The sequence below is a fragment of the Tachypleus tridentatus genome, chromosome 9 (assembly GCF_004210375.1).
Source record: "Tachypleus tridentatus isolate NWPU-2018 chromosome 9, ASM421037v1, whole genome shotgun sequence".
Classification (NCBI taxonomy): Eukaryota; Metazoa; Arthropoda; class Merostomata; order Xiphosura; family Limulidae; genus Tachypleus; species Tachypleus tridentatus.
In genome coordinates this window covers 98,443,845-98,471,564 of record NC_134833.1, presented here as the reverse complement: position 1 = coordinate 98,471,564, position 27,720 = coordinate 98,443,845, and the positions used below count along the sequence as shown (strand labels likewise).

The following is a 27,720-nucleotide window of genomic DNA, read 5'->3' as shown; positions in this document are numbered from 1 at the left end:
TAATATTCATTATAAGATATTATGTCATTCCTCTCCAATCTTACCTAATTTTCGTGTCTTATTAAACCAGATATGCAAGTATATTTCTAGATTTATGTTGCCAGATGTCAGATTTACGTGTAGTTAAGCACAAAACTACATATTGGGTTATTTGTGTTATTTGTGAATTTTAGTATTATAGACCTTCAGGCTTTCTATCGAACCCTTAGGGGGATAGTTATTTTAGAAACAATGTGCTTGCTCTTGGAGGTATTGTTTGTTCATTTGTTTGAAGTTAAGCACAAAGCTGCATAATGGGCTAACTATGCTTTTTCAGCCACGGGTATCGAAACCCAGTTTTTAGCGGTGTGAGTCCGCAGACATACCGCTGTAACTACACAGTTAGTTTGTGTCACTTCTGCCTTCATTACCATACCAGATATTATGCTAGCTGAAAATTGTATACTGAATATGCAGAAATGTCCGAATGCGTGTCCATAAACAGATGTTTTGAAATGACCTATATAAGTCAACAAAGCTCATAGAAACTGTATTTAGTGTAATGTGAATTTTTTTCAGGAAATCACACGCGAGTTCCGTGTTGTTTGTACGAAATACTTTATATATAAAAAGGTTGTTGAAATCGAAGCCAGTCGTTACACGACGACAACATTGTGATATCTTGTACAATCTTGTACTCGCTGCACTGAAAAGTTTGATTATGCAAGAAACAGGGAAGGTAATTCTAGACTGAAAAGCCAATATGCAATTTGGACAAATCTAAGGATACGAGATTTATAGTGTTTGATCAAGAAATTTGTGAAAAAGTTCCAAACAGACAAATGCAAGCGTATTACTTATATAGATTGCATATAACAAAACTTCACTTTTTGACAACAAATTAGATGAATTTTAGAAAACACACCCTATCTTGAAGCTTGCATTAACTGCTGACCCAGTTATTGCCATAGAAAAATCATGTTTAGGAATGGTAAGAAGTCTTTCTGGCCAAAACTGCAGATATACAAGTACCACAGCCCATAATGATTCCAAGAAACAGGTACATTTGTAATGATAATATTGTGAGTCCGCATACATACCGCTGTAACTACACAGTTAGTTTGTGTCACTTCTGCCTTTATTACAATACCAGAATATTTTATCGACGGTTCACGTAGAGCGAATTAATTATATGTTAATACATAGGTACACCTCATTTGACATTCTCGCCTTTTTTTCTCCCGACGAAAATATCTAATGTTCTCCTGAAAATACTAATGTCCGAAGTTAATTCACTGAAGTTAAACTGTCTGTAATGTTCGAAATCTATAAATGTTCCTGGTCAAATATCTGTAGTTTTCCGATTAATATGTGTTTATCACAGTTATAGCTTTCAAGGTGTATAGTATACTAACTTTAGCAACAAACAAAATATATATTGGTGATTCTTACACTCGAAAATCTTCTGTAAATTTAGATATCTGGCTGGACTTTCGAAATATAAGTTACATGCATTTCTAAATATATATTTAAGTATAATAAAGTGTCTTATTTGATTATTTTCACAATATATATTTGTACATATAAGTATATCAGTAGTATAAAATAACTTTCACAACTTCAACTGGTTTATAGATGAGCGGAAATTTGATAAAATAGCATTCAAGAATGTAACAGCGAGAAAACTATTTGTAGTATATAGTTGTGGTTCATTTGCATTACTGATACTATACCCCTGCTGCAAGAAACAGTGACAGTGCATTAGACTCTATGTAACACCATAGGAAAAACATTTTGCAGTATTACTTCCTTCTCAACATGCGTGTGTACAGTTCACTGTTTTTTAGCTCTCATTTAAATCGTAAACAAGCATCTTGTTGAAATTACCAAGAAAGACTCTTGGTAATGCAACCTCTACAAACCATCTTATGGGTCGATCATTTTCAAGATACCCCAACTTTTGGGCTTTGTAAACAGTTCTGTGGATCCTTCAAAGAGTCCAACTGATGGCATATTTCATTGAATGCTATCTCAGAAATTGAAATGAGCTTCATTACCCTTTGTATAATAAACATCAAACATTGTACTACCTATTCCATGACATAAAATGCCTGACAAATGGTGAAGAAATTGACAAAACTCCTTTTTTGCCATCACCTTAAACACATTTTATCGTATTATAATTTATCTCGAACGGTTTTAAATAGCCAGAAATTTTGATTTTAATTGAATGTCGATATATATCATATACTTTTCAAAAAAAGAAACGCAAAAGGCAAAATTTGAGACAAATTGTTAACAAGTTTATTCCGGGTAGTTCTGTATGACATGTGTGAAACTTTGCACATTCACTGCTGAACATCCAAAGTCTGCAAAGGCGAAGTCCATGCTCACTAGGTGAAGTTTAACGTCACTCAGTGTCAATAACGAGTATGCCCCCCGTGAGCATCAATGACTGCTTGGCATCTCCTGCCCATGGAAGCGATAAGATGACGAATCACATCCTGTGGAATGGCTGTCCACTCAGCCTGCAAAGCTGCTGCAAGCTGAGGTAGAGTCTGCGGTTGAGATTGTCGCCGTCGCAGACGTCGGTCCAACTCGTCCCAAAGATGTTCGATGGGGTTTAAATCTGGTGATCTGGAGGGCCAGGGAAGAACGTTTATGTTGTGGTGTCTCAAGAAGACAGTGGTGAGTCGGATTGTGTGAGGACGGGCGTTGTCATGTTGAAAAACGTCATTGACGTTCACCATGATGGGTTGCACATGGGGCCTAAGAATCACGTCGACGGTTGCGTACGGTCTGATTGGAAATCCTATGCAGCCCTGGTATGGTTGAGGCAGTAGACGTCGCAGTGGTGGTCCTGTCCCGAAGGTGACGTAACCGGATGTAGCGATCTTGTGAGGGTGTGGTCACACGAGGTCTGCCAGATCATGGACGGTCACGAGTTGATCCATGTTGTTGGTGACGATTCCACAGCCTTGTGATGGTGCTTGGGTGGACATTCACAGCTCTGGCAACATCTGATCGCGATTCGCCTGCTTCCAAGCGACCAATGGCGTTGTTGTATTGTGCTTCAGTCAGTCTTGGCGTAACTGTATTGCGTGTCGGTGGCTTAACACTGAGCTATGGAAACCGAGAACCCGTCACTTTTATATGGATTTTGCACATGTTGCACTTGCAGAACATGCAGATCTCTCAAACAAATTTATTGGACACGAATCCGTTTTGGCGAAAAATCCGATGTTTTCCTCCGTTTTCAAAGTGCACAACTTTTATTGTCATTTTGTTCTGACAATCAGTGCCTTAACACGTGTAACATCACATACTCTGAGCTTGTAACGTTATTACATAAATTTCTATTTAAAATAACAAAAATATCCCTTTTGCGTTTCTTTTTTTGAAGAGTATATTTATGATATTTGCAAACAAGACTGATACCCACAATTTTCTTTCTTAAGACAAATATATTTTAATATACAAACACCGATACAATTTATAATAACAATTACAAATAATGGTTTACATACAAAATTTTTACAAACTTAAAAACACTATCGAGTTCTCTATCTGGTCTGGAACAGAATATTTTATTGACGGTTCACGTACAGCGAATTAATTATATGCTGATACACAGGTACACCTCTCGCTTTTTTTTTTCTCCCCGACGAAAATATCTAACATTCTCCTGAAAAGACTAATGTCCGAAATTAATTCACTGAAGTTAAACAGTCTGTAATGTTCGAAATCTATAAATGTTCCTGGTCAAATATCTGTAGTTTTCCGATTAATATGTGTTTATTACAGTTATAGCTTCCAAGATGTATAGTATACTAACTTTAGCAACAAACAATATTAGATTAGCTGTCTGTATGAGCGTAGATTTATAAACTTTACGCGAGGTTCTCGAAAGTTCATTTGGCATCAATGTAAAATATATATTACTGATTCTTACACTCAAAAATCTTCTGTAGATTTAGATAACTGGCTGGACTTTCGCAATATAAGTTACATGCATTTCTAAATATATATTTAACTAAAACAAACATCGGTGTTAAAACAGATGTACATCAGTGAATTCGTTACAACACAGTGAGTTCGCATGTTTTACTTTATTACCATAATGAAATGATAATGCAAACAGTGCAGTTGAGATGCTTTCAACATTTGAACTATGTCTTCATCCTCCTTCAGTTGTTTGTAGATAAGCATGTCTGTATTGAGTTCATCTTCCAAATACAAATCTGGAGCTTTATCAGTATTTCTTGCTGACCAGAATATTTCCTGAATGCTCTTATAAACTTTATAACACAAACATTAGGGACTTAAAAAGCATGTTGTAGCACCTAAGCTTGTCAGTTTGAAGTACGTAGGAGTTTTGCCAGTAGCTCTCCATACAGTAGGAATATGTTTTGTTATTCAGTTGAATAGGAATCTATTATCAAGATTATTTGGGAAAAGCTGAACATAATTCATGTAGGGGGTTTGGAAAATATACTTCTTACCATTTGGACTCTTCAAAGATGCAGTGATCTACTTAAACAAAATTCTGATCTGTACCTCAAACCTCAGTTTGTGAAACAACTAATACCACAGTTAGATTTTGACCTTCTGTGGTACACTTTTATGTGCATTTACATCTATAACTGTTATTCCCAAGGAGCAATTTTGGTGAATTTTGGTTTAAAGCGTTTTAATTGTTACTGTGTACTCTTCTGCTATTTAAGTGTTGGTTGTATGATCCAAAGTGATGACATTTCTGATGGAAATTACCACAATGATAATGTCTCAAGGTTTATTTGTAGAATTTTAAGCAAAGCCACTCGAGTGCTGTCTGCCACCCATCCCAAATTTAAGTGATATATTATAAAGAAAGTAGCTAATCAACACCTCCAACCACCAATTTTGCACTACTCTTTTACCAAGGAATAGTGGGTGTGATAGTCACATTATAACACTCCTGTAACTTAAAAATGTAAGCATGTTTAGTGATTGGATTATTTAAGGGTAGACACACATCTTCCATACCACTAACAATTATGTTCCAGTGTCTCTATTTTTGCCAGTTAATGGACTTCTAATCCACTCTGTACTGCTTCCCATTTCTATGTTTAATTGAAGCTCATTTTATAACATTTAACTACAGTTTTATTCCTTTGTTCTACTATATTTTGACATTCATCTTGTTCTGACTTCTATATTAGATTAAAATTTAATCTAATGCATTTTAACTTATTAGTTTCCTATTTCTGACAGTCAATTTTACCTCACAACCAGGTTATATCCGACAATAGTTTTTCTTTCAGTCTATACTTGACTGCAGTTTCACATTCGCACTATTTTCAATTACTGTTTATATTTCACGCAGTGTATAATTAAACTTCTATGTTCATACTAAGTTAACTATAGGTTTATCCTCACATAATGTTTAAAAATAATTTCCCATTCATTCGTGCAATCTTTAAATTGACAACATTCTTTCTGTTCTGCATTTAAATAGTTATATCTTGTAAAATGTATACATACTAATATAATTTGTCATTCATTTTCTTTCATAAAAAAACGTCTGTTTTGTTTTTTCATATAGCAAAGCCACATCAGTCTAAAAAAAAAAAAGAAAACATAATAATCAATTGTTCTGTACTTATCTTCACAATAATTCTTACACAGAAGAATTAAACATGCTTACATTAAGCATACCTCTGCCTATTATATTAAATTTCAGTATAATAAAGTGTCTTATTTGATTATTTTCACAATATATATTTATACATATAAGTATATCAGTAGTATATGTTTGATATTTTATAAAATAAATTTTTATTTATTAAAATTCTATACTTCAGATTTAACTTTTTTTTAAAACAATAACAGTACACAAAAAAAAAAACTGAAATATTTTTTTATTAAACTGATGAATTTACAAGACAGAGATAACAGACAATTCATATACATAAAACTTCTATACAGTAAAGGCTAGAAGCCTTTTTTCTCTTTGGCATTTCCAGTCTTTTTTTCAATGCTGTGACAAGGCCCATCATCAAAGTGTCTTTACATGATTTCTGCTGAGATTGGATGAAGAACAGGAAATAATGAGAAACATGAAGTAAACAATACACACACACACACATTTATATGTATGTGTTGTATAAAAGTTTCTGTTCAAAATGATAGTTTTACATCTTTATCTTACAAGTATTTCTTTTAATTTAAAGCCCCCAACTTAATTTTAATTTCTGAAGAGGTTCCACAATGGGTTTAAAAATATAGATTTTACAAATATTTGTAAAGTGTTACAACAAAAATATTAAACATTCCTCCTGAAAAGTTCTTAAAGATAAGTTCTGAGCTCAGACAGTCTTCTAATCATTATGAATAAAACTGACAACATATAATTGAATGATTCATACCACTTTAATTTCCATGTAAATAATTTATTTCTTAAACCAATATCCCATCTTTCAAAACAATACAATACTTAGCATTACAAAAATACTAACCAGTTCTTTTGTAGTATCAATCAAGCTTCTAATTAACTGTTTCGATGATTCATCACTGCATACCAGTATCTCTTCAAACTTGGCTGTAAAAATCATCACCATCCATGCTGCAGCCTATATTCAAACCAAAGAATCAAATCACTCCTATATTACCTTGTTTCACACAGTAATTACTTCATGAAATAAAATATTTCAGCATTTATTAAGCTGTTGAAAAATTTGAAAATATCCTATTTCATCAACATGCAAGATACTAAGAAACATAGGAGTGCAGTTTAATGAAGTCCAAAAGCATAAATATATTTCATAGTTGTGACTTACAAGTGTAAATTTTTCAAAATTAATTTTAAGTGACTTTTCTCAACTATAGCAGTCAATGATCTTTAAGACTACTTATATCAAAGCCATTCATTTTAAAATTTCCCAATTTCTGATCTTTGATGGTAGTTTACAACAACTTGGTACACTGATTATAGATTTAGGAATGCTACTACCACAGATGAAGATAACCATAGTTCTCACCTCTCACTAATGACAAGTTACTGTTACTTTGATCACAATAACTGAATTATAATACTGATTATATACCCAAGCTGTAAACTTCGTTACAATAATTGTAATTAATTCTTGCATCTTTAGATGTGATCAGTTTTTTCTTGACTATATGGCTGAAATTTTCTATGGACCAGCCCCAGTCTACAAACAGGCATATGGAAATCACTCATTTACTGGAAGACCTATGACATTTTAATCTGCAATACCACTGCTCATGAAAAGCAAAAAAGAAGCAAGCATATAATGCAACTATTTTACAGATACCTAGCAGTTACAAGGTATGTTTATGGGACAGTCAGTGCTGCATCATACACGTTATGTTACAAGTATACACATGTTAAGCATACACGAAATGTCAAATTCCTTACAACTGTATGTCTTTCCAGCTATGAACACGTTCATTTTTTTTTTAGTTACAGTAAGTGTAGTACTCTAAGGTGTCTTTAGATACATTAGAGGTCCTACCTTGGTTACAGTAACTTCACTTCTATCTGATGTCTCTAGGTATGGAGCAACTTTCAAGAGATAATGTAGATACCTTATCAATAACTAAAACAAGAAATTAAAACAGATTAAACACAGCTTAAATTAAGAAGAAAACAACCTATGAACAACCAGTATCATTAAATAGAAAAAGTCAAAACTACACCATTAAAATATAATTAATTTCTGAAGCTGCTGTTATATAAGAAACTTCTCAATGCCAAATAACTTTGCTTTACAAAATGAAAGAGTTAACTTTACACTTGAGTTAAATAATTCATAACTTAAATGAAATAATCATATTAAATATTTTTCTTTTGTAATCAGTGATTGTATAGTAATGCAAGAAAATACAACCAATTTAAGAAATACAACATACTTTAGTAAACTTACCATAATCTGATTGAGGTGCAATACTTTAAGATATGGTAAAATGAAAGCCTCATTGTAAGGGTAACAAAGGACTAAATCTCTGTGGTAGACATTGAGGTAAAATTCTACTTTTCATACATAAACACACAAGATGACATATCTAAACATATTTCACAATTTTAATGTAGAAAATATCATTTTCAAATTTTACAAGGCTTAATGTGTAATAAATGTTATTTGTCAGATTAAAATATCTAAAACCAAAATAAATGCATTTGTATAAAAATAAAGGAAAACATTGTACCCAATCCATAAAATTTTTCACAAGCACAAACACAATGTAATTAAAATCTCTGAGAAAACAGTAATTTTTAGTAACACTGAATTTTCATTCATGTAGAGAGTTCAATCTAAAAAGACCAATTTTTAATAACCATAATACAACATATGTCAAAAGGACAGATAGAATCTGATAGGACAAAGAAAAAGAAATCAATACTCCAAAATATGTACAAAATGTTTTTCTTGAATTTATAAATTCCATAGCTACTTTAAGATTAGAGAAATGGCTTTCCTCACCTGACCAACAATTTCTTCTAAGGAGGAAAGTAAAGTTTAACACTTTCAAATCATACATAAAAAGACAGGAAGAATGACTGTTTAATACTGTTGCTGGTGTTTGGAGCAGCTACCTACATTTCTGTTGTATTCACTGCAAATGTTAACTCTGAACTGGTTTGTCAGTAAAAGTGGCATGAGGATTTGTGTGGCTCAGAATTCACTGTTCTTAATATTCAAACTGAGTCAATATGAATTAGTTTATGTATTATTTTATGGTAGTTGAGCAATGTGTTACAATTAAGAATCATGAATGAGATGCATGTTTTTCTTGTACTGATGTGTAAAGGTTAGCAGTCACCAGTATGAAAATGACAGTTCAATGGTGTCTCACGAGTGTTGTAAGGCATAAAAATTAAATAAGTTTAGGCTGTCAGGATCATAATGCCATAACACCAAACACTCAGTTATACGCATATATAATCCAAAAGTCAGCATCCAAATCAGTTTCATCATACAAGGAAATAAGAGTCCTACACTTAAAGTGATGTATGAATAAGTCTACAAATAACAGCCATACTGTTTTGTATTAGCAGATCTTTCATTTGGTGATTAACATCATTGTTGATATTGAAAGTAAATTATAAAAACAAACTGAAGATACTTTTGAGAATAAGTAACAAAATGAAAACTGAGTGCTCTCTGAACAAAAACTAATATTCTAGTAATATTTTTACTTTGTGAACAATACAGTTTTCACACCAGATTGGTGACACCTTCCTATCATAATTCCCAGAACATCATCACTACACAAACGTGTTTTGTCCTTGAAATAGTTTAATCACAATTAATGTAACATGAACAGTATCTTATTCAAGTAGCAATATTAGAAATCCATCAAAAGCCATTAAAAAAATTCAAGCTTTTTTCATCAAACTTGTTCTAAACTTAGGTAGCAATCTAAAATGTTAAGAAATCTTTTTTGCTTTTTCATCTACCACTAAGGTTCTAGAAAAAAAAAAGCCTTACAGTCGAAAAAGTTACTCCAAAACATTTGTAAAATTACTATTGTTAACAACATAGATTTGTACACAAGGTAATTTCTTTTGAATGATGAATTATGCTTTAAAGTCTTGGAATGCATAAAAGCAAGACAAGAACAAAAGAAAAACACAATACCTTTTCCTTGATGACAAGAAACCCACTTAAAATAAAAATGTGTCTCAGAACAGTTGGTATGGTATTAACACTTTTACTAATAAAGCAGAGAACAATGTTTTGAACTTCCTAGGTCATCTTTAGACTAAAAAACAAACAAACAAAAAACCAAAGATGAACTGGGAAGGTCAAAACGTTGTTCTCCGATTATCAGTAAAAATGTTAATACCCATACCAGGTATTCTGAGATACAATGCCTCTTTGTAACATTAGCTGAAAAAAAAAATGATAGTTACAGCACTGTTACAAAAAAAAAGAAAGAAATGAGTTCAAGCTAATTATTTTCAAATGTGATTATCTACTTTCAAAGTATACTTTCCTAAACTGATTATGCAGTATGAAACATGCACTTTGCAAGATTTTTTTAAATCTTGTCTGTTCCTTATGACAGAGGAACTCTGTGATGTGTTACTTATAATAGTAGACATTCTGATAAATGTGAATTATGAAAAACACTAATGCAATAAAGATACCTCAAAATCAAAGTCTGAGCCACTTCAGTCAGCAAAAGTTGCAAATAATTTGAAATTTGTGTATAAAAAGTGGAGGTGAAGCTTGCTATATCTGCAGCTTGTTTAAATTTTTCATTTGCTTTTCTAAACTAATACAGTATTCTAAAATCACACAGTTATAAGATGTTAAAAAACATTTTTTGAGAAATAAAATGTATTTTCATTCATATGTTACTAAACTGAACTCAGGTAATTTCAAAGCAGACTACACAAACTCCTATTCCTTAATATATGGTCACATACTGATACTGGCTGAAACCTCTACACACAGTAACACATTATTTCAAGTATATCAAGGTCTCTGTGAAAGATTTTGTTTATTGACAAATCATGAAGGACTTGCATTTTTATCGTGTTATGAAACCGTGCTATATTTGTGTATGTAACAAATTAATATTGCTGGAGGTAGATTACTTTAGTAAGTCACAAGTTGGTAAAGATAACACATTTTTTTTAGGATTTGTAAGACTCTGGTATTCTTTGCAATTCACATTTGTTGTTTGAGTCTCTGTAAACAAAATCATTACAATAATTAAAACTTTAATATGAAAATCAACACAAATAAATGTGAAGTTCTTTGTTGCTTTACCTCAATTGGTAATTATAAATTTAGAAGACTATTATGTAAAGAAGAATTTTATACAACTAAGACACTACCTAATCCAATGCATGAACCATAACCAATTTTTGGCTTTTCAAAGACATTTCACAAATTAATTTCAGTATTACTGGCATGATCTATTACCTCATATTAAGATGCATTCATGAGGAAAGAAAATGTATAAGAATGAAATGGCTTAAAACTTTCCAACAAAAATATAACCATGTATCCAAAACGTTTAAGACCTGGAATATATACAGGGTGGCCCGTAAGTCCCTACCCATCCATATGCTATTATGTTATATTCAATTACACAATGTATTATAAATTTGTTTCTTTTTTTTCAGAGAAATATGGCCAATGTAAGCCCATTTACACTTGAAGAGCATATTGTGACAAGTACATGGGTACATGAGCCCAAGAATACTGGTGACACCCTGGATACAATAAGACATGTGGATGGGTAGGGACTTAAAGGCCACCTTGTGTATATATAAATAAAAAACATGAAAAAAAAAAAAGACTAAATCCTTCTAAATGTGTTCAAAACCCTAGGAAGTAATTTCTTCTGGATATTTACCTTCAAATTACTTATGTGGTAAACTGTTAATGATGTTTATTGGCAAAGCTTTGAAATAAATTTTTGCAGGAATACACTATACTTACTTGGAAGGTTCATATTACTATACATAATACATACATAAATATACATTTTATTTTTCAAATGGAGAAAGTTATGAAAAATTCTAATTTTTTCTACAATCTATGTGATGCTGTTTTTGATGATTTTAGACATACTGATTTGGTAAATAATCTTATGTACAAAGTACAAACTGTACTTTAAAAAATTATGAAAATAAAACTGAAATACACTTTCAGAATTAATTGGTGAGAAACAGATATAACCAGTCTATAAAAAGGTATCAATTCATAATTATTGGTAACTAAAATAATTCTATAACTTATTTCATTTTGGAAATTAATTTGCTGAGACCATTCAGCTGAGCTGTTCTTGTTGTAAACAACAGGTGACAGATATTCACAATATGGGCTTTTTTACCACAGGCAAGTTAGTATATTTCTTTTATAGGTGAAAAACTTTAACAATGGTTGATTAGCAATTAATGTACATGACTATTTCAACATAAATTTCACAAACCTAATGTTTCACAAACTTTGATGCACACCTTGTATTAAGAAGAGTTTTATTTATATTCTAAAACTTATTCACATATGGCATTCGAGATGTTTTTTACTCTTCTATTTTAACATATGTATCATCCATAGATTTATAGACTATGTTTCTCTCAATCTGACAGTCATACATACATCATTAAATCACGATTTCTAATTTTTTTAATATGGTATTTTCATACATACTGTATTTTTGCAATAATGAGCTGTAGCACTTTCTTACATATATTATGCAATCGTGATGTGTGATTTTAATATCATATTTTTTACACATCCATAACCGTGTGTTATGTTATTTTACTCTTATATTTTTAAAATTATATCATGCAATTACAAGTTTTACTTTACATTCTGTCACCCAAACAACTTGCACTTTAAATTTTATTAGACATCCCATAACCAGCAAAGTCATGAACCAACAGAAAATAGTTTAGAGAAATGAATTTTAAAAACAGATGTAAAACAGATCCAATAAGTAATTTTAGGGTTGTGTTATTAAAGGATACATTAGAGAAGATCTAGAATCATTTAATGGACAGTCTGTAGTCTTCTCATCATTTCCAGCAAAATTTTCTTCTCCAGAAAACACTTCTTCTCCAACACTGAAAGGATTATGTATTATTACTACATTCTCTGAAACTAAAATGAACTTTTTCCTAAAGTATGCTTTTAACACATACAATAAAAGCATAATTAGAAAATTAAAACTAATCATATATATATATATATATATATATATAAAAATGTATAAAATTAAAAATTATCCTGGGAATATTTCTATGTTATGATATTTAGTACTCTGGCAATAACGCATTTTCCAAAGACTCATTCTTTGGACAGCCTGATCCATACCTTGAAGCAAGATTTATATATAGTTATCCTGTAGGGAAGCTGGCACTAAATTGAGCTATCAGAATGTATTCATATTTATGTTTACTATGATATGCATTATTAATAAGAAAAAAACAGTTCTTTCTATGTCAAAAGAAAAATCAACAAATCAAATGTCTGTTTTAAAACTGTAAACCTGACAAACCGAAAGTATGCTAATAAATTGGAAAACAATTTCACATACATAACCTTAAAATTAATTACTTGTTTCTATACTATTCATCAATGATGGGATCCACATACTGCATCATACTGAATAACTTTATGATTTTGTTAGTTACAAAACTCACTGTAAAAAAACTTTGCCAAAAAAGATGATAAAATCACTATAAAATACAAAGAGAACTCCAGAAATAATTAGTGGAATTAAATGCAATGTAAATGACATTTTTTGTTGTTTAATTATGGGTAATTATTGTTTATTCTAATTTAAATATTTATGGACTAGACTGCTTAAGCTTCTTTTCTGTTATTGTTTTACAAACAGATTAAATTTATACTTTTTAATGTGATCTTCTGGAAAATGTTTTCCTTCAGATTTTAAAAACAGAAAAAACTGCATTATGATTTACTAAATATTTTTGCATTCTCTTGTTTCATCTACCACAAACACTGTTTTACATTTACATAATGGTTATACCAATAACTATTTTTTTTTTATTTACCTTTATCTATTTTGTTGATTATAATTGTTTAGATTTTTGATCCACTTTAATTTCATGAATACTTAATTTTGGTTTTATTTCAGTATCAGTCCTTTTTGGTACTTTTTCCTCTAACCACATGCATCACCTGGTACAGAACATAATTTTTGTTCAAAAATAATTATATAAAAAGGAATTAACAACATTCTACTTCATTTTATTGAATCTTTTTGGAATTCAAGTTACTTTAAAGAAAAGATTTCATCTTAAACCTACCAAACAACAATTTTTTAAAAGTTTACAATTGTCACCTCAGTACTTGTAACTCTACACTCAACTCCACAAGACACAAAAAGTAATGAGATTGTCTGTAAATCTCCTATCTGGAAAACCTATTGCCAGTACAGTCCAGTTAACTTATCAGCAAATAATTTAGTCAATTTCATTTTATGTTTCAATTTATCACAATATTGGTTTTTTAACCAATGTTGTTGGGTGGCATTCACATGACTTAAGATGATAGAATTTGTGATTACCATAAAAACCACCTTGGGGTTGATGTGTCAACTTTGGGTAGTTCATAAAATACATTAGGCAGTTGTGTATGTTCAAATGTCAAAGCTTCAGTCTACATGCATTAGTAGCATTGATTTGTATAGGGCCAACATTATCACTACCATACTGAAAACACAATAATTATTTTCACCTCTGGTTATGGCAAAAATCAAACAGTTCTGGTAAAATCAGAAATCAATATGGCCACAAGAAAGTTATTACATAGTAAATCTACATTTGCCATGATTATAAGTTTTGTGATGATAAAAATACACTAAAGTATAGGTTTTTCATGAATTCAGGACAAAAATTTGGTGGTATAAGCATTTGCTTAAACACCGTACAGCTTTAACAAACAACTTAAAGAAAATAAAAAAATATATTTATTTTTCATTCAGACATTTCCTTACCTAAGTAAATAGTTCAATATGTCTACTAACACTTTCTCTGGAATGTCAGACACTTGCTTAAGCAATTTAGATAATGCTGCAAAATCCAATTTGTCACAAATCTTTTTAAATAGGTCTTGATATAACCTGGTTGATAGAGAAAAACACTGATGGAAATAGAAGCACATATATAAATGTATTACATGAATATTTTCAAATATAAAACATTAACCTTATCCCCATTAGAAGGGATGTCACTGATGCAAGAGGTGTGCAGACTCATCAATACTAGACAACTGGTTACCACCCCATACAACCCCAGATGTAATGGACTTTATCAGAAAGTCAAAGGAGTCGTAAAGAGCATGTTGAAGATGTGCTAGGAGAGACCACATCACTTGGACAGGTACACATAGGCAGTATTATTTGTTTACCAAGAAGTCAGAAGTTAAAACAGGATTTTTCCCTTCAAGTGACTGCATGAAAGAACAAAAGGTCTACTGCATACATTAAAAAAACCATGGACCAGAGAAGAAAAGTCAAAAATGAGAAACACATACTAGTAAGTGTTAGGTCTCAGAAACTAACTGGAGGAGGCCAGTCAACTTGCCCAAGAAAGTTTGTATGAAGTTCAAGGCAGTCAAAAGCACTTCTATGACAAAGCCAAGGATCAACATTTCAGGGTTAGGCAGCAGGTCTTGGTTCTGCTAACCACAGGCAACAACAAAATCACCTTGCAGTGGAAAGGACATTTAGAAATGCAGGAAGTGGTCAACAGGATGGACTATAACATAAAAGTGAAAAGGAAGACCAAGATCTACTATGTGATTCTGTTGAAGAAGTACATTGAGAGGGAAGAAGACCTAACAGGTGCAGCTACTGAGGCAGAGATGGACATAGCAGGTGTGGCTGTCATAAATGCAGAACTAGAAGTTGGTCACATTCTCCTAGAACATGAAGACCTACTATACCTAAGATTGCTGGGTAGAGATCAGATGTACAAAGATATCAACATCAATGCACTTACTGGCTAGTATAAAAAAAAAAGTTAGACGATCTACTATGTCAGTATGCAGATGTATTCACAGATGGACCTTATGCAACATAAAATTAAAACAATGACTATGGAGCCAGTCAAGTTGAAGTCCTATCAGATGTTCTATGCAATGAGAAAACTGATCAAGCAAAAAGTTGAGGTAATATTAGAAACTTGAACCATTGAGAGTTCAAATTCAGACCACTGTTCACCAATGTTAATTGTGAAGAAAAGGAACAGCTAAAACTGCTTCTGCATAGATTTCCAGAAGTTGAACCTTGTGATAAAATTCAACTTTAAATCTATGGGCAACCCAGAGACTATAATGGCAAAACTAGGTGGGACCAAGTTCTTTACAAAGATCAAGCTCAATAAAGGTTAGTGACAGATTCTGATGGAAACAAAATGTAAGGATAAGACGACCTCTGTGACACCAGGCAGATACTTAGGGTTTTGCTTTAAACATGTAGTAGTTAATTTCTCAAATTAGATAACACTAAGTTTTGAGTTATAATCTACAATTTGATACCATACTTTTTGACAAACATTCATAAAACAGTAGTTCTATAAAATGTTTAATGTGAGTCTACAAACGTGATGACATAGCCTTTGGTCTGTAATCAAAGAAAGACAAGGGTCAGTAAGATTAAAAACTTATATAATATTAAACCTTGATTTTTTAACTATGCTTTGATGCCAAGTCTGTTGACATACAATGATAATAAAGTAATTTAATTACTTTTTAAAGGTACCTTTGTAAAAAAGGCCATGATATTTACTCCGTTATCAGAGGTTTAATAGTGTTCATTGTCCTCAGACAACTGATTAACCTATCTGGAAGCCTCAGTAATCTGGAAGAACTACTGTATCATAAATTTGAATTAACTATATTTCACTATAGCGACAACAAAGAGCTTTAGAATACTAGTTAGGTTAATTTTGCATCTTTTTTAAAGTTATTTTACTTAATACCTTTGAGGTCTTAAACGACTGCACAGAAATAATTTACTTACAATGAAACACTCCTTTCTCCACTGTGAAAATACTGTTCTAAAATGTCATCATTTTGTTGGTCTTTCTTATACTGAAATGATACCTAAGAGAGACAAACATTACAGTTGTAAAAAATCCCATCTTATTATCTAAAAAAATATGATCCCATTAAAGTTAAACCATAATAATGCATTATGATTAAAATACAATCATTCTGTTATCTCTGAAATAAAATCATCTCAGTACAGCAGATATATGAAGATGAAGCAAAGATTTGTCATGAGTCATATGTCTTTAAGCAATACAAAGTTAATGTCTGTTACAAGTTCAGGCCTGATTTTCTTATCAGAATAACTTTTACTTGGAAAATTAATACAGCCGAGGACACTTAAAACAATGATACACAAATACCAAAATCATGGCGATAACAAGTATTTTGTGCAGAAATGATTGATCCTAAAAAACATTTCCATGCTTACAATGAATAATATAATAATGAAGCTATGTCTATAAAGTAGCAATTGACAGTCTGAAAATTTTAAATTTAAAATAGAGTTCAGTATCCTTTTAATTAATTATGGCCTGTATTCTGTAAGCATTTAAAAGTCACTGAAAATTATTACTTTTTGTGCCTGTACAATATGAATGTGGACTTTTGCAATTTATGATTAATACACACAGATCAAGTACACCATGATTACTTCACGAACATTACAAAAAATAACAAGTTAGTATCATGTGCACAATTACCCTATTCAAATATTAGCTTTTATAAAATTTTAGTAATGAATCAGGCAAATTAAATATTAGTTATGTAAATATACTAATGTAAAGCTTTGTACACTATTACTGATTAGATAGCTGCTGCATAACATAGTGAAAATCTAAACTGGAGTGTTGTACATGTTATTGTGTAACCAAGTAATTTTCTAGTCACACTGCATTTATTATTTGATGATTCATGTTCAAAATGGCAAATTATGCTCATAATTAAAAATACACGGCAGTCCCTAAAATGTTTTATTGCAAGTTGAACTGTAGTGTAGTATTTTCTTGAGGATGAAATGAAGATACTTATAGCATTATTCAGACAAACAATTAGCCCTCATACCATGGACTTTATAATAGTACAAACAAATTGACTGCAACTACATTTTCTTACCACTCCTGTTTTATTCCACTGCAACATTTCAGAATAAGAACTAAAATGTGAAGTACTCAGAGAAGGCACCCGACCCACAGCTTGAGCTAAGGAAGCAGGCTGATTGAAGTAAGGAACAGAAACTACACCTCGCTCACATGGCACATAAAAATTGCCATTAAAAAATGTCATCTGCAATACAAAAACAAAGCTTATTTGAAAGAGAATATTATGAAAAGTTTCTTAACTCTTTCCAAACAGAGGTCTAACACTAATATTGTTTGACTTTTTCCCCTCTAACAGTGCAAATACTTTACAAATACTCTAACAGTGTTCGTTTTCTATAATTCTTGATGTTGTGATATTTCCAAACTTTTGTTGAGAGATGAGGTTAAAAAAAAAACTTTATTTTTAAATTTAAGTGTTTGTTAATGTTACTCAAATTTTTTTTATGTATATATACAATCTAAATTTGATTGGCACTTATTAACACATTTATTTTGATACTTTTATTTTGTAAATCTAAATAGCAACAATTTCTATAAACCAAGAAAGAATTATTGGTGACCTTGAAAATGACTTTTCAAAAGGGCAAAAGATCAGACCAGGTAACAATATTCTTCATCAAAATCAATTTACATATAATAAATACACTTTTGTTTTTCGATAAACTGGAATTTATATTATTTATTTGCATTGCTTTAATATAATAAATGTAAGAAGAATATTCAATAAACAATTATTTAAATCCATAAAATATTTTCTTGTTACAACTATACTGTCTAAACTTATTAATAATTACCCAGTATCTTGTCATAAGAGAAATTCGTATAGCTTTCAATATAATTTAACAATAAAAGAACTTTAGGAAAAAAAAAAAAAGTAAAGAAATTATAAAAATTTCTCAGATATGTGGTTTCTTCTTAATTCTTTTAAACTTTTCACTACATTCTGTTGTTCCCTACATGAGCTAAGACTTGTTATATTTTTATGGAACTAAAGTGTGCTTTATTTATTCTACATTGAGAAAATAATTTATAATCTGCTCTATCCAGTGGTGTTTAAACTTTGCAAGTAGGTGTTCTGAATGTCAAGTTTCACTGGATGTTGTTCAACACTTAGTTGACGGTTATAAAAGGGCAGAAAATGAGGGGCTGAACAAATAAAAAGTGCAGGAAAGTATATGTGAAAGAAAACAATGATTATATTTTCAATCATAAACAATTTAATTGGGATGTACAGAAAAATTAAAAATTTATAATTATTGTTTCCAGATAAGATTCAAAGTTGTACAGAACTGTGAGTTTGAACATTTTTTTCATGTCTTTTTGAATTACATTAAATGATAATTACAAATGGGCAAAATTTCCATTATAAAATATTTTTAAGTAAAAATTGTTAAAATTAAGTAATAATTACTATTTTTACTTAAAACTTGAAAAACAGGTGTGCACTCAACATCTCAAAGGTGCTCAAAGGTTCAGATGTGGTAAAAAGCAACATTCATGAAAAAATGTTTAAAGCAGTCAGTTTTAAAACAAGTAATTTGAATACACATGCAAATTTTTACATATTTTGACTTTTTTCATCTAGTTTTATTAAACTGACAAAAAAGAAGTGAAATACAAAAACAGGAATTACACTCTCAGAAGCAGCAGCAAATCACAGAAAAAGTATATTTAAATAATTAAACTATTCCCAGAGTTCATACTTTTGTATGACAAAAAGGAGAAACCCTCCCAACTTGAAGGAAGGATCAGGGTGGGCAACAACAATTTTAACTTTCATCAATAATGTTCAGCAAACACAAAAAGAATGGAAACCAAAACAATAACAGAGGAGAAGAAAGAGATTGTAATAACTCCACTTGTTTCTAAAGATATTGACACTTTACAGATGTGTATGAAAGTAACAAGCAGAGTGAGAGAACTTCAAATCCACAACAAACTAAAAGTAAACTGAAACAAGTCTTACAGACAGCACACATAAGAAACTTGATAACAATGCACATTTTTTCTTATCATGCACTTTTGTGATCTCTCTCTCTTCCAACATATAAATACAACAAATCATAACACATTTAAATAGCTCTACAGTTTCCCACAAACCCCATATTACAAAACTTACCCTGAATCAAATACAAAATTCTAAATTAAGAAATGGTAATAAATTTTTGTTTCATAATCAACTATCACAACAAATACTCAACAGCTTACATTCACATACCTCTTATTTAAACAATGACAATCATCCTATCCCAATTGATGATAATTTTTAAAAATGTACATTTACAATTATCATAAAAATTGAAAACACCCAAATAACAGAGATGAAGGAAAAATCTAATGAAACTTTTGCTGGTTCTGAGCCTCAATACATAAAGGTCAGAAGTTTGTAAGCATTGAACTTCTGCCCATTTAAATTCATGTTCCAATCATAAAAATTACAAACTAGTGACAATATAAGCTGGTTGATTTCATGAAATTGAAACTAAACTTGAACAAAAAAAATTTATACTAAAGCATATTACTAGTTAATAATTTACAAACTGAATATTTGAAGAAAAAAAAACAACAGATAAGGAATATCAGTATGTTCATGCATTTTTCAAATTTTTTTTTTCAATTCTAAAGCAAACTGGTGCATGCTGGAATTTGTTTGTATTGTGACAACAACTGTGTCTTTACATTTTGGCTACCTAAAGGAAATGATAATGTAACAGCAGGTAATGTATCACAACAGTAAGATACTAAATTTAGTTGTAATTTTTCTTATTTTATGACTTCCTGCTGGTACAGCAGTAAGTCTATGGATTTACAATGCTAAAATCAGGGGTTCAATTCCCCTCAGTGGGCTCAGCAGATAGCCTGATTTGGTTTTGCTATAAAAAAACACAATCTTGATCTTATGAAATTTGCTGAACAGAATCTATGAGTTGCATTTAAATACAAAGATGTCTCTTAATATGTTAATAAAATTGAAATAAAACACTTTAGATTTTTTATAGCAAGCTCTTGATTTAATGATATATAGTAAACATCAATTCTATAAATTGTGTGTGCTACTTTATCAGATATATAAATAAATTCTGTATTGTAAAGTGTGACCAGATTATTTGAATCAATGGAAAACAACATAATTAATGAGACTGAAAACAATTTCATAACTTGTGACATTTAATACGTTTGTAATGGGTTTGTTTGTAGCAATTCCTTAACCTTTTTGTGGCATGAAGTATCTGAGATTTCATCACACATCTCATAAACTGGTAAGATGTTTTTAAAGATCACGTGCATCTTGTATACAAAGAATGATATTATTATAATAAAGTTTTTCACTAAAAATGTAATTTTTCAAAATTTAACAAATGAAGTGCAAGGTTATTTTCATTTTAATTATAAAAAAACCTTTTCTTTGCTCTATAGTTTTCACATTTCATTTGTAATAATCTCTAAAGCCTCCTGAAAGGATATCAAAAGTTTTTAAAAGTAAATGTTTATATTTTCTAATTTCTCTACTAATAACTATGTAATTACTAACATTTAAGTAACAGAACTATAATTATTTTGAATAAAACAGTTAACTAATAATAATAATTCTTTCTCTTTGAAATACATTTTACAGCAGTACAGTGATACAAATGCTACAAAGTATAAATTACAAAATAATATTACTGGTACAACTGCTATTTTTCAATTACAGTGGAGCGCCATTAAGCCGCAGGACCAGTAAACCGTGAAATCGCTTAAGCCACTGTAGCAAGTCTTGTCCCAAAATTTTTGATGTATTAAATCTACTACCTGGCTTTTTAAAGTTTCTCACACTCTCCTTGTCGTTGACACTGACATGACAAATGTGAGCGAGAATTATCACGGCTCACCGCTAATTTAAGAACGTGTAAAAACACGGCTTACGAATTTAATCCTGGCTTTATAACTTCAAGGGGATATTTAAAAAAAATTTGCTTTAATTTGGGAAATAAATAAAATATATTACAATAGAAATTGACCGTTAATCTACCTTATCCCCTCTCTATGTCAGCTTTATGGAGGCAGCCATTGTTACCGAATCACACCTCTCCATACATTAAAGTTAATCCGTGGTAAATCTGTGAAAAAAGTGATCAATAATTTCAGCTTTTAAGTCCAATTACAGAAAAGAATTAATCAAGTCAATGGTATAAGAAGACAAGAGCGTCCCCAAGTTTCTCAAGAAGGTATGGGTTAAGCAAGCTCTCTATTTATCAGAGACAGTGTGGCAAGCGGTAAAGGCAGAATCGATCCAGAAGTGTTGGAACAAGGCCCTGGGGGGTCCATTCACTGAAGGCAACAGAGAAGAAGACTCAGATGATGAAGAATTCCTTGGTTTCACCCCAGCAGAAGTGAAAGAAGCAGAGTAGAAGTTAATGAAAGTTGTCCACTCAACTGTTCCTGTCCAAGAAATTCTGTCAGCGTGGTTCTCCATTGATGATGTACCAGTAGCTTCCTCAATTTTAGCAGAAGAGACCATGAGCGAAGATGAAGAAGAAGAAGATCCTTCCCCAGTACCTCCAACAAGAACTGCAGATGAAGCCGTCAAAGGACTTGAGGTAGCCCTAGAGTACTATGAGCGTGAGGGACACAAGCTGAAAACACTACAACTAAAGTCCATGATTAGAGATCCCAAGAAGAGGGCAACAATGAGCAAGAAGCAAGCAACAATAACTTCATACTTTACCAAGAAATAAACTGTATTTGAACTATATTATCTGTATTTGTAATTTTTAAAATTAATAAATTGAATAAACTTTTTGTGATAATAATGTAAAAAGTGGATAAAAATTTAATGTGGTTTCGTATATATTTGTAAGAATTTCAAATGTAATAACTCAACACTTGTTAAAACAGCACTTGTCAATTGTATCTGAATAGTCTATACATTAATATTATAATGATCACACAATGGCCCGAATGAGGCTCCTCGGCGGAGCTGTTGGTGACTTTGGCTTCTCAGTCACAAAGGTTTAAGCCGTGGACCACTTAAGCCGCAGTTAAGCAGGTTGACCTCCCAAATACCGCGGCTTAACGGCGCTCCACTGTACCATTAAATTTACAAAATTAAGCATCAGCAACCAAAGCAGTTTTTATAAAAGAATTATTCTAAACATTGAATTTTTAATACATTACCTGTCCTTTACAACTGATTGGGTAGGAAACCAACAGTCTAGTATGCTGAAAACAAAAATGTATGTCCCAAACTTCTATAACAAAATCTGTAAGAAAGAGAAAAAAGCAATTAACTATTATCATTCCTTTCACAATCATTACAATTACAGAATAAGTATTAGTATGTTAGACTGAATTAGAAGTTTTGATGCTATTAAAAAACTGCTAAAAAAACTTGTTCTGTACCAGAAATAAGGTCCCATCAAATGCAGATAATCTGAAATTTATGAGAATTTTATCTACTATTAAATATGGTTTAATATTCTGTTCCACAGTAATTACTCATGCATAAATAAATTTTAACACCTTACATGGCTAAAATTACTGTAGTTCTGATAATTTCTGACAATGGCTGTAAATAAACACTTATAACAAACGTTGTTTATAGAACTCTGGCTTTTTATTAACAACTTTTGACAATATTATAACTAACATGTCACTGAAAAATTAATAACACAGAAGAAGATCCAGTTTTTGTATATTATAAAAACAGGTCTTAGAAAAATGATTTAGATGTCTATTAAAATGTTTTTTTTTTTTTTTTTATCAAATATGAATCTATGAAAAACATTAACTGTTACTAAGACCTGACATCAGATAAATAACAACAGGTTTTTTCTTCTACCCTGCTTTTACTTCCAACTACTGGTCTTCATTTCACTTTCACTACAACTTTTTAGCTATCTTGCTCTATGATATTTTCCATGAAACAAATTTTTGTGTATACAAAACACCTTTTGCAAAGCTTACATGATCCAGGAAACAGGGAAAGAGTACTATTGAGAGAACTTGATTCCAGAGCCAGGAAAGTTGTTTTTTTTAATATATATAACACAGAACACCCAAATAAAAATCATTAAGCACAAGCATTCTGAATTGTTCGTGTTTAGAAAGTATAAAATAAGTACTTAAGATGTAACAAAATTTTTCATTAGAGCAGAACTATTATGTGAAATTCCTCTTGCTTAGGCAGAAATTCAATCGCCTACATAGAGGATGCAAGTAAAAGAATACAGATTGCCATTTTAGATCAGAGGTTTATTTTACTCAGGTTTAGAGAACATGTAATAAATAACTGTTGTGCAGAGGTTCTAGGAATAGAAGATGTAAATAAAACACCATGAGAGATGGCAATTACATGATGGCTTATTAATTAAAAATTTATTATTTAACTGCTGAAATAATTAAGGGACCATTACTTTTTTTATAGTCTGGCCATGATAAGTCACAAATGCTTTGATATGTAATATCAACTTCACTTGCAAGTTTATTTCAGCTGTATATAAAAGAGAAGAAAATGCAATGTGTTCTCAGTTATTAGTTTGAACAATAGCAGTGTGCAAGAGAAATCGAGACAGATTGTGAAACATGTGCTAGGATCCCAACAAAAATATCTGGATGTTTCAAATGATGTTGAAGGAAAGAGTTACTAGAAGCTGGACAAATATAACAAGTTTCACAAATTATAGTTAATAGAATGAAAACTCACTTTCAGACCACCAATACAGTTCTTCAAAGATCAGTGTTAATAACTACACAAGATAACTGCTAAGTTACAACATAGGATCACAGAAAGTGGGGGAGGGCATCAACACTTCAGATTAGCAATTAAAAAGCAAATCAGCAATGGACCAAAAAGAGGTTTCATAAATGTTGGCCTTAGTTCAAATGAATAACGATACAGTTCTCTAATGTATAGCCACAAAACAGACCAGCACTAGTAGTGTTAAGAGCATATTATTTTCCTTGCAAATGTGACATGTTTTTTTATGCATTTTTATGTGTGCAGCCTTATCAGCCAACAGTAAAGGTAATAAAGTGTTTCAAAACTGAATCTTTTTGTTTAAGTGCTTTTTGTCTGAATATTATTCTGTTAGGGTTTTGTGCAATTCCTTGCAATCTCTTTTATGAGCCACTAATACATAACTACACACAATATATTGCTCTTTTGGTAAATTGTGTCAGTTACATGTGTTATGTGTGCTCAGCTGTTTAAAGATAAAGTGAACAGCATATCTGGCTTATGATACTTAGCAAACAAGATTATTAAAATTAGTTTTTAAAGTATAATAAAAGAAATTTGTTTCTTATTTATAATTTCAACAAGTAATTTTATTTAATACTATAAATAAAACAAAATGATGTTACATCTTGAGCTAATAATTTATTAATATAAAAAAACTTTAGAATCTATTAATATTTATTGTTAAATAGTGAACTAAATTCAAAGATTAAATTATTCCATTTTTAAAATTATTTCCTCAGGCAAAGTTAAAATCTAATAAAATGTAAATATGGTCAGTTAAAACCAAAAGAAGCAAATAACTGTGCTGAAAGTAATCTTATATCTAATATTATAAACTTATAGTATGCATTAACAGATGGCAATCATAAGATAAAATAAAAGACAAACTTAATATCCAACACAAGAACCTGGAAATGTTAAGAAAATAAATAGCAAGTAGACAATAAAAGTGAACTGGAATGTGAAATATTAGCTACAGCAATAACAGAGATGCCAACTATTTCAAATGACTGAGCATAATGATTGTAGACAGAGCCCTTTATAATTTGCAGCTGCTAGGCCTGACCAATGTCTCTAAGCTGTTTATTATTATAACTTATTATTTATTACTGCTATAGATTGCTCATTTATGACTGTGTTTTGTGTATTCTTTTTCATATTCTGATTCTTACTCATAAATGTTGTTATCTGCATTGTTTGTCTTTGCCTCAGCCTTTTGTTGGTGAGATGCCGATTTTGCATGTCTGGAACAATTGTTTATCCCACTGCCACAAAAAAAAATAATAAAAAAATCGATGTGACAAACTGGACAAAACGCACGACTGTCACCGACTTTTGATGCAATGACTGGATATTTTGCACTATACTCTTTCCTAAATTTTTGATTAGTTTTAGTCCTTTTAGATTTGCTAGAAACAAAACAATCTGGTGAACGAAGTCTCTTTTTCCATCTTGTGTACGATCGCATTGGTGTTTCTATGCCACTTAGAAAATGAGAAATACCCATCTATGTGAACACTGATTGGCTGACAAGCACTGATGACGTAACTATGGATTCCCCCACATACCCAGTATGGAGAAGCACCGATCTCAAACTATTGGTAGACGTCGGAGATACAAATATTTTTTATTATTTTAAGCACAAACATGATTATCAAAAGTAGCCATTTGGACTATGTCTTTTATTTATTATCAAAATTTAGTTGTATCTCACTAAAAATTTTCTTTTCACTTTTCACCCCTTTCAAGCCCCGGGGGAACAATTTATCACTTTATTGTATAGGCCTATATAATATATAATAATTTGGAAGTTGCAACAAGCCGTAATATTTGTATGAGTATATAGTCGTAATGTATACACCAAAATTGTAATGATTATGCTGAAATTGTAATGGTTGGCATCTCTGCAATAATGTTATTATGGAATATTATAGCTAAAATACATAGAAGTATTACATACTTAAACAAGTTACAGCCAGTGAATAAGTTTTATTCATGATACAAAACAAAAAAATATACTAACCTCCTGTTTTATTTTCCATAGCAATTGCAATATGACTTTCATTCAAACTTGTCATCATAAAAGATCGTTTTTCTTCAGAATCAGAAACTTGAAAAAGTTTTTTGAGTGTATCATTTTTTTGCTCCAGACTATAAATTATTCCATCTGACCCTGTATGTGATAATTAATAAAAAAATCGAACTTTAAAACCTATTAATATTTACTATTAAATAGTGAGCTGAATTAAAATAAGTACACTTCAGAATAATTCTATTTTTAAAATGATTTCAGACAATAATGAAAAATTAATTGATAACAAAACAAAAAGGAACAATTTGCAGTACATAGATAAAAATCAATACAATTTATTAAACCAGATCAGATTTGTTGCCGAAACATTTAATAACTGTCAATGAATTAAATTCATGTAGAAAAACACATTGCTTTTTTTCCTTCTTGTTTTATATTAATTTGAACATGATGTAACTTTCATGTAAGCATAATGAAAACTACTAAGCCAAACCTCTAACTAATAATAATTTTAAAATTAATAAGCAACAACTGTAATATCAAGACTTTATTATAATTTACATTCTACTGTTATGGCAGTAAGAATGTATTATAACCATGCAGTTTTAATCCATTTTATTTAGCTTTTCTTGATAAGTTATATGTGTGCTCAGCTGTTTGTAATGTGAACAACATATCTGGCTAATTGGGCTTAAGAAACAAAATTATTATTAGTTTTTAAAGTCTAATAAAAGGTAACTTTAGTCAGTTAAAGCTAAAAGACACCATCAGCTGTGCCAAAAGCAATCTTATTTCCAGTATTATAAAAACTTACAGTATGCATTAACATATCCAAGTGACAAACAGCCGAATTAAAATGAATAAACTATATGATCTGATGTTACATCTCGAGCTGATAATTTATTGTTTAGAATATTATATTTGCTTATTCAATAATTATAACTACTGTAATAACTTCAGTTATTGTTAAGTTATTTGATAGATAAAAACAGAACAAAACTACACTTGATTCATGTGGTATCTCTAAGTTCACACAATTTACTGAAAGTGAAAAGAGCATACAACTCTGTACAAATGATTTCAATACATATTATAATAATGTATTGTTTCACACCTTGAAATGAAAGTCCTTTCAAACTACTTCAGGAATGGTGCTGAGTACACTAAGAATCCTGATATATGACCTCATTTGTCATGCCTACACTTCATAAATTATTCACACTTCACCCACAATAATCCAGTTCACTGTTGTGCATTTTACACTTGAAATGGCAGCTTATAGCACCATTAACACATTAGATAATCTTCAATATAACCCATTATGTTATATTGGGCCATTTT

The 27,720-nt window shown here is 30.8% G+C and overlaps 1 protein-coding gene across 1 annotated transcript in view; it reads right to left on the bottom strand.

The window, feature by feature from the left end:
- Nucleotides 1-5,861: 5,861 nt before the first annotated feature.
- LOC143225846 (nucleolar protein 11-like) overlaps nucleotides 5,862-27,720 on the bottom strand; it is a 31,264-nt gene continuing 9,405 nt past the window's right edge. Inside the window, exons 5-13 of the mRNA XM_076455973.1 lie at nucleotides 26,371-26,520; nucleotides 22,784-22,869; nucleotides 17,640-17,810; nucleotides 16,498-16,580; nucleotides 12,476-12,571; nucleotides 7,908-7,986; nucleotides 7,497-7,580; nucleotides 6,477-6,590; nucleotides 5,862-6,041 (exon numbers count right to left, since the gene is read on the bottom strand). Of these exons, the coding sequence (XP_076312088.1) occupies nucleotides 5,922-6,041; nucleotides 6,477-6,590; nucleotides 7,497-7,580; nucleotides 7,908-7,986; nucleotides 12,476-12,571; nucleotides 16,498-16,580; nucleotides 17,640-17,810; nucleotides 22,784-22,869; nucleotides 26,371-26,428 (891 nt within the window). The 5' untranslated portion in view covers nucleotides 26,429-26,520 and the 3' untranslated portion in view covers nucleotides 5,862-5,921. The remainder of the gene's footprint in view (nucleotides 6,042-6,476; nucleotides 6,591-7,496; nucleotides 7,581-7,907; nucleotides 7,987-12,475; nucleotides 12,572-16,497; nucleotides 16,581-17,639; nucleotides 17,811-22,783; nucleotides 22,870-26,370; nucleotides 26,521-27,720) is intronic.